The sequence below is a fragment of the Temnothorax nylanderi genome, unplaced genomic scaffold, assembly GCF_030848795.1.
Source record: "Temnothorax nylanderi isolate EJ_2023f unplaced genomic scaffold, tnyl_v1.0 TNYL_tig0106_pilon, whole genome shotgun sequence".
Lineage (NCBI taxonomy): Eukaryota > Metazoa > Arthropoda > Insecta > Hymenoptera > Formicidae > Temnothorax > Temnothorax nylanderi.
Window position 1 is genome coordinate 320240 of NW_027249168.1, and position 8435 is coordinate 328674.

Below are 8435 nucleotides of genomic sequence, written 5' to 3' on the forward strand. Positions count from 1 at the left end.
TTACAATTTTTTTTTTTTCTATAAAACAATATTGTTTGGTTAAAATATTAAAAGAGTTCGTGATATTTTATGAAAAACATATGTTATAAAAGAAAACTTTCTATTGGATTTATTCGAGTCAATGTTTCAACTTCGCGCGATCAGATCTGTTTCCCGCCGGCTCGAATGTAAAACGCCGCGACCGTCATTTCCGGTCTGAAAGCGCGAAGTAATACGCTCGTCGTTGGATCGAGGGTACTCGCGTAGCAGAGAGCTGCGTGATACGTATCGATCGTTCATTAATAACAAATATAAATTGCTTCGCGCTCGAAATACGTCGTGCGAAGACAGTTTAGACAGTGCCGAATATCGATCGCGCACTTTGTCCGTTAACGCTTAATTCTTCTCGATCGTTAACTTGACTCGCGTCGCATATCGGAGTGAAGTTAGCCGGCGTTTCCGAATCCCTTGTCGTTAACGGAACGTTGCGGGTCGAGCGAGTCCGTGGCTTTGCGCGGTCGTATAATTTTTTCGCCGATTCTCCTTTCCCTCGCGGTGCAATAAATTCGGGAGCGGCCGCTCGCGGTGCCGCGTAATTGTAGCTTTCCGCGAGTATGTTGTGCAAGTGTTTGTGTGCAAGTGCCATATGGAGGATCGGCTGGATCGGCAGAGGAGTGGAGCGGGGCAAGAGAGGAGGAGGAGGCCTGGGAGGCATCGGGCGACGGCGGAGCAACCGTGGGTGAGTAATTGTTATTTCTGTATTATTTATTACTGGATAGCGGGCTTGGCCACCTTAAAACTGATTTGCCTCTACAAAACCAATGCATGGATTTATACTTTTGGATTTACTACGATTGACAAAATATATCCTTGGATTCTTACAAACAGATATCTAATTAAAGAATGATAATACAGAGAATAGTTGCGATCACTGTTAATTACTTCGCACGTCTTAGTTAATTAATTTGTTTGTACAATAAATGTATGGAAAATGCATTGAATTATTCGATGGTCATAGATTCGTCAAACGAGCTTCGTATGATCGTAGGATTATTCGCACATTGCGAACGCGGACGAATAATTAAAATATAGAATTATAAACATTTTCTGTACTAGTACTGTTCTTTATTTACATATTTGTTTTAAAAAATAAATATAAAATTTAATGCACTCAATGATTATTCTTTAAAATATCGATTATACATCTGGACGCTGCTTTAACTTGAATGATATATTTTATATGTTACAGATTGATTTCCTCCGCTGCTACGCATCACTCGTGAGTGTTAAATTATTTCTTATCTTAGTCTTGAGAGAATATGTATGCAGCGATCTAGCTGCAACCGATCTATAAATATTATATGAAATAGACGTATATAATATCTGATATGAAATATCATAAAAGAATTACGAAAAATTAAAATTCTTCCTCACAATTAGTCACAACAGAGATATTATATCTATGCTAAAAAAATGTAGGAAATATTATTATATGTCAAAAAATATATAAATATAAAACATGTTTATCTTTTTTTATTAGTATGATGTATACTACATATAAGAAACATAAATTAATATGGATTAATATTTAAAAAGGTAGGAAACGTTATTAATATTTAATTCTATCAACAGTATTTTTATTAATTTTTTCGATTCTCTATGTATGTAGACTACAAATTCATTCCCTGACAAAGAGATGTGTTTTTTTTCAATTTATTGATCTTTTTAACAAATTACTCTTACTGTCACGTATGTCACCACTTATTCCTGTATATATTAAATGATATTCAATATTCACATTTTATGTAAAAACGAACCAGTATCTGAAATGTACATAGAGTAATCATTCTATTGTATAATAATTGGAAACACTATTTCGTGAATTAGATTATGTCGATGATTGACCGTATGATTAATGACTGTACAATTTTCGGCGTTGTACAAACTACGGGCACTTAGTGTACAATTTATACGAAATCACTGAAACCGACAATTTGCTACCGGTTCGCCGGACGTAAACCCTCCCTTCGCTACGCCGTGTATTGAAACAGAAACGCGGACGGCGTGCGAATGGGTATTAATCTTTGATCGCCGTAACGATCCATCACGATGTAATAATCGCGCCCGTTAATACAGTGCTTCTTTCCCTGAGTGACATCGTTGAGCGGGACGTTCGGATATGGCGGCCGCCTATTTATCTTCTCCAAATTGATCCGCCTGTCAAACAGCTGATTCTTGGTGGTGTACACTAATCGCGGGATCACAGACTCCTTCGATCTACGTTTCCATTTGCAGCAGAACGTGCGATCGCACCACCTGCCGCCGGTCTTCTTTCGTCCCTTGTAAGAGTTCGCCGTCCATTTCGTCGTCATCTCGAAGAGGAAGACCAGGATCGCGATTATATATCCTGCGATGGCTACTTTAAATGTTAAAGACAGACCGGTCAACGACAATCGTCTTTCGGATGATCGAAGATCCAACGGGCATATCTGCGCGATTGGCAGATTCTTCAGTTTCTCGTGTTTTATTAAACCAGACTCCACTAAAGTCCTCAATCTGAAATGTTCAGTCGTTTATTAAGATACAATTTAATTACAATTTAATTACACGGCTAATAATGTATTATCTAAAACTCGAAAGATCTATAAGCATAATTAATCTTATTTTCATTCGGCCATTTATTTTTTGAATCAAAATAAATTTTTTGAAATTTTGATTAGCTCCTTAAAAAATCCGCTTACTCTTTATTAATCGGTCTCTCCAAAGTAGAGTTTAGGGGGAAGGCAAATGCCTTATTGGTCACGAGAATCGCGCTAGGCATAATGACGTATTTACATCTCTTCTCATGCTCCAGGTGTTTGCGGGTTTTGTTGATGTAATCCTCGAATATCAGACTTTGGAGGTAGTGGTTCTCCCCGAGGAACAGTTTATCTAGAGATTAACACGTCGTGTCTCTCTTTTATCTAGTATTTATGCGCGCTCTCGAGATCTGGCGGTCGGTAGTACTCACTCTTCTCGATGGCGTTGAAAATAGCATCAACCGGGTACTCGTACGACGTGATGGAGTGGTTCTTCCATCGGGTGATGTTTAAGGAACTTAACTCCTCCGTATCGTTGAACTGAAAAGAAAACTCTATTGATTATTTTAATACTTTATCGACCGTGATAGAATGACCGACGCCTGTATGCAGCTCTTATCAGCTCTGCCGCGAGAAAACGTGGTCATTGGCTATAAACGCGGCAACAGTCTGTCGTGTATCTCCGAATTCTATCTTGAAAAAAAAAAAAAAGATTGCATCGTGCTTACGAGAGGACTCACTCGAGAAAGCAAGAAGTCGAGCGTGCGCCCTTTGTAAGTGACCCACTGGTAACCCTTACGCACTATATCTTCCACGTTGTTGATCGGCAAGGTAAACTGCGGCCTCGTGAGGAACGCGGTAAGATTCGCCGTGTAGAAAGACGTCAGTATCAAAATGAATATCCACCATGTGGCGAACAGTATCCGCGTCGAGTCTGCAACCGGTCGTTTTTTAATTCGGTAGTGATAACAATATAATAATTATAGTAGCGTCCGGCGCCTTCAAATCATTATATAAAAAAATAACGTCCTGACTGTGACGATAAGTCCCCCGGTCTACAATAGGTGTTTTAAGCCCTAAGCCTTAAGAAATTGTTCAATCACAGTTGAATTTGAGGAGAATAATTGACTGTGATTGGTCAATTTCTTAGGGCTTAGGGCTTAAAACATCCATTGTAGACTGGGACTAATCTGCACATAAGTCATTCTAGTCGGATGTAGTTCAGGTTCTTGCCTTATCGTTTAATTTACATTATCGAATTAAATGTCGAACAGCGTAAGTCGCAATATAGCAAATGTCATAATTCTTTAGGAAATACAGGGTGTCGTTTGCGTATGAAAGACGTGTGGCAATCGAGAGGGCGACGCGGCAGTCTTATACCTGTCGTCGCGATTATATTCGTTCCTTGTTTCAACAAGGAACCGTACACGAACCATACGCAAGAGAAAAAGCTGTAGTTCTCGGAGTCGGGTTCGTTCCACAACTTCGCCCTACGAGATATCGATAATATTTAGAATTGGAGAGCATATTTCATAACATATATAATTCGCATTTCGCGTCTCGTCTATAGATATCACTTTTCGACGAACCTGTACGTGGCGAAGATGTAGATTATGGGTCCTACGGTGATCACCGAGGCCAACACCAACAACCAAACAGTTTGGTCGAACGGCGCGAGCAGTCCTGAACCGGTCGCTGATTCTTGCGGTCTCTTCATCAATACCGTCAGCTCACTTTGCTCCAGGGCTGTACTGAATGTGCAATACTTCCGCAACTCTGGCAAAATAGGCAAAAAGGCTGCCGCCATGTCCACTTTCTGTTCAAATGAGAAAGAGAACATATTATCTACGTTTTTTACTTCCTTTCAATTTAGACGTCGATATTTATTGCTCGTTTTTCCTTCGAGCAAAAATTCAGTCTACATGCATTCGACCCAGGTAGCAAGCACTCGTCATTTTGACGTCAAATGACGTCAAAAGACGTCAAAATGACAGACTTTTGACGTCAATTGACGTCAAAATGACGAGTCTTGCTACCTGGGGACTATTAAAAGAGATATTAAAATAATTTACTAATTAATCAAGGACGGCTCGTTACTCTCGTTAGCTGAGGAAGTGTCTTACCTTCTCGTGAAGTAAACTTATTATTCCGCTCTGGCTGTTGCCCAGCACGTGCTGCTCAGGTGGTATGATCGTGTATGTGAAATTCAATTTGGAACTGAGCAGCTCGAGCAAGTAAAACGCGTAGCCTTTTCCCACCCACGTTCCGTTCTTTTTCACTAATCCGGAAAACGGCATGTCCTATAACAATTTCACATTCACGTAGCATGCGGAAAATGTAGAAAACTATGATCCTTAAAATTAACGAAATTATTTAACAGTGGTGATGGAAATTTGCCAAGTTTTCACGGGAAGAGATGTTCTCTATAATATAAAGTTCATTATTTACAAGGTAAATTGTAAGTAATTATAGGTTAGAATAAATAAAATATTTTCTTGAGGATCGAAGATTACACCTAAAAATTGGATTATTCAATGTGCACGCTCTTTTAGACAATTGCTTACAATGTCGCTATCAAATCCCACGACGATGCTTAAATAAATGGTGTATAAGTATCCTCAACAACATTTTAATTATATCGTTGCGCATTTATTATCGTAGATCGCGGCGTCACTATCGTCACATGTGCTATCGTTCCGTGCGCGGCTAGTTGCATACTCGACTCGAACAATTTTAAATGTTCGATATCAGGCTGCACGAACACGCTAATGAGCACTATGAAGATTGCAAGATGCGCGTCGCATATCGGGAGATATATAGCAAACCTGATATAATATTTATTATTAGGCACGATACTCGCGTAATACAACAGCCCTAACAGGTCGGTTACTCGATTAGCGTTCTTTGTTTACCGCGTCACGCAAAACACGCGATGCCGTTTTTGCCGGGCAGGTATATATTACATATCCAGGTTCCGACTATATACATACGGCTGCCGCAATAATTATCCGCTTATCCTCTCTACACCACGAATTCGAAACTCTCGATGTCTTTTCAATATCATTTTCAGAGCGATCTATATGTATTATTAAAAATACAATTAATTGCTATAACATAATTATTAATTTTTGTATTATATTACAATGTTAGATAAATTTTATTAGATCGTTTAAATAATAATAGATTTTAATATAAAAGCTAAGTAAATGGATAAATATAAAAATTACTTGTTTTATACATACATATATATATATATATATATATATATATATATATACATGCATTAATATACATATCTGTGAATAAACAGTACCGCTTATGTGACATTTTTTCTAAATGCACTTTTTAGCTTCGATTGTTCCGTATAACTATCATATAACTACAAGGTAAGATCGTAATGATCATACATATTATAAATAATCATACATATTATTTACAGATGAGTTTCAATGTTCATTCAAGAATGTTCATTAATTAGATAGTTAATTGTTGTATATTTCACTTTTGGAACAGTTTTTGTCCCTCCTGAAAAACTTTACTAATTGTCACATAGGTGGTATTGTTTATTCATTGACGATATACTGTTTTATTTGCGAGAATTATTTACGTTCTGACCTACAAAAATCATTAATCATTAATTTTTTTCTAATGTTCTCAAACTTTATGTATTATTTAGAAGAATATGGTTACGTTCAAGAATAATGATATAATTACAATTATAATTACAATCGTGCAAATGGCAATTTCATAGAAAATTGCTCGTAGAAAATAGTATATTTCAGAATTGGCTTTCATTGTTGAAGGACATCTACAATTATAATACGTATAAGGCATGTTGACGATTTTACACCGTCGCATGTTGTGTCTTTGTAATTCTAGTTTTTTTACATGGCCAATACATGGAAAAGTAGGACATTTTGTCGGTGATCAATAAATCATGCGGCGAATTGCCATTTCAAACGTGACACGATGATAGGTATTTATCTTTTTCGTAGGTGGCCATTTGTATACATTATTCGTTATAATTTTTTCCTTCATAAACGAGATACATGGACATATAAAAAAATTAATTGACATAAATTCACGTTAAATCAATATCTTGATAATTGAAATTTGTAAATTTGTACCAGAGAAGATATATTTTATGTCGATTAATGTGCTTAACAGACACGCAAGTGTAGTCACAAAGCGATTATCGTAAAAGAAGTGCGTAGGCCTTTTTTTCATTGCACGGCAAAAGCGTAGCTGCAAATATTTTTCCGGTTGAGAATGTTATACTTAAAGTTATATCGTGACATTTGCTCTACACCCCTATCGCTCATCAAGTGGACTCATAAAAATGCGCACTTAATGTCATCATGAAGGATGCAGTAAAATAAAACAAATATCATGCCACGCTATCATGAGGTGTTCTACGGTATACATATGCACAATACATCCGCAATATCGTTAGAGAAAATATCAACCAGTTTTTAATTCACAGCGACAACGTGACTTTGTTGCTATTGTGATATTTAACCAATTCGGTTGTTAATTAATTCTCGCTGCATTTTTGCGCTAAAATATCTTTCGTACAAATTTAGACTTGAATATACGATAGAATGAATATTAAACATTAAATCCAGTAAATTATTCTGTTCAATTATAGTTATTTAAGCGTGACACTATTCTCCAAATCTTTTCGGAGAACTTCAATATGTTGCGTTAAGTTGACGTTAAGTCGGTCTCTCTTATGTCAAACATTTCGTCTCACTGCCTCCCCTTTACATAACAGTGACCAACTAAACGTAATTTTGTCCCCGGGCAAAGTAAACAGCAATAATTCTCGCTATGGACTTGGTTACTCTGATTATTATAGACATGGATTGCTTGAGTACATCTCGAAATATGTATAAACATAAATGGACGAATTTTTTTGTCAATTTCGTCTTTTCTTTCAAAAATTAAATGTACTGCTATAAAATATATATGTTTTTAAATCATACGATACATTTATAATTATTACACTCACGTTCCAAGATGTTATTTTCATTTCTGCGGGAATCGTTGGCTCTACGGAACTTTCGTCGGTTGTCGTATCATCTGAAAGCATAATATTGTCTTTCATAATTAACGTTAATGATACGTCAAACTGCAGGAAACGCGTTTCAATTTTCTAGCTTGACAACAGTGCTTATTTCTCGAACGTTAACAGGAAGTTTAAAGTTTTAATATTAAAATATAATCATTCAATTAAGTAATAATTGACTAATCAGTCAATTAACTAATCAGTATTATCAACATCAAGAGAAGAAAAGTAAGTAATTAATTTGTTAATACATAATTACAATTCATTATTTAAAAAGAATAATCTTTATGAAGCGCTCTCTATTTGCTATCGATTTAATTGCTGTATCATTGCGCTTATATTTAATCTTTATTTTCTTCATGCAGATTCTCAGTTTCAGCAAGATTATAATAAATAAACATAAACCTGAACTTTAACGAAGGCCTATTAAATAATTAGCTGACTAACTTACTTTGTCCGTAGGTGATGCAGTAATACGTCGCGAATATGAGCGTGCCGAGTGAAAGTTGTCGGAAGTTGTGCATTCTTCGACAGTATCTCCGACTACATCTTATCCGCGCGCATCTTCATCATCGGATCGTCCCGTGACACTCCTCCGGCCGGAAATGCTTCGTGCGACGCGGCATAACCAGCAGCCAGGTGAATCGATACTGACACTCCAGTCATCCTGACCCGGACGACAGCAACGTAGTGACGAGTCGTTTTATGTCAGCGTGTCACGCGACCGTCGAAAGTGTTCAGAGGGGGGAAAAGGGCTGACAGAAACCCTGACGGCGGGCGCGGCGGGGCGCGGCGCGGCGTTCCCGCGC

The 8435-nt window shown here is 37.3% G+C and overlaps 1 protein-coding gene across 3 annotated transcripts; it reads right to left on the bottom strand.

Annotated features, from left to right (window-relative positions):
* Window positions 1-1492: 1492 nt before the first annotated feature.
* On the bottom strand, window positions 1493-8290 carry Ir76b (Ionotropic receptor 76b). Of its 3 annotated transcripts, none has more exons than XM_071712183.1 (9): window positions 8078-8290; window positions 7570-7640; window positions 4682-4858; window positions 4148-4374; window positions 3939-4048; window positions 3299-3492; window positions 2990-3098; window positions 2721-2910; window positions 1493-2535 (listed from the first exon to the last, which is right to left on the bottom strand). In XM_071712183.1, exons 1-9 carry the CDS (start codon window positions 8148-8150, stop codon window positions 2010-2012), a joined length of 1677 nt encoding a protein of 558 aa, XP_071568284.1. In that variant the 5' UTR covers window positions 8151-8290; the 3' UTR covers window positions 1493-2009. The 3 variants fall into 3 exon arrangements, with proteins under 3 accessions (XP_071568284.1, XP_071568283.1, XP_071568285.1); XM_071712182.1 differs by having other exon boundaries at window positions 3287-3492; XM_071712184.1 differs by lacking the exons at window positions 7570-7640; window positions 8078-8290 and adding an exon at window positions 5123-5337 and having other exon boundaries at window positions 3287-3492.
* Between the last annotated feature and the right edge of the window lie 145 nt (window positions 8291-8435).

Bases quoted from the DNA above. Each gene is read 5' to 3' on its own strand.
- Ir76b (XM_071712182.1), bottom strand. From the start codon at position 8,150: ATGCACAACTTCCGACAACTTTCACTCGGCACGCTCATATTCGCGACG. The intron at 4,375-4,681 runs GTAAGACACTTC...TCATTTGAACAG, and splicing joins TAAGTTTACTTCACGAGAAG to AAAGTGGACATGGCGGCAGC. The intron at 2,536-2,720 runs GTAAGCGGATTT...TGAACATTTCAG, and splicing joins GAGAGACCGATTAATAAAGA to ATTGAGGACTTTAGTGGAGT.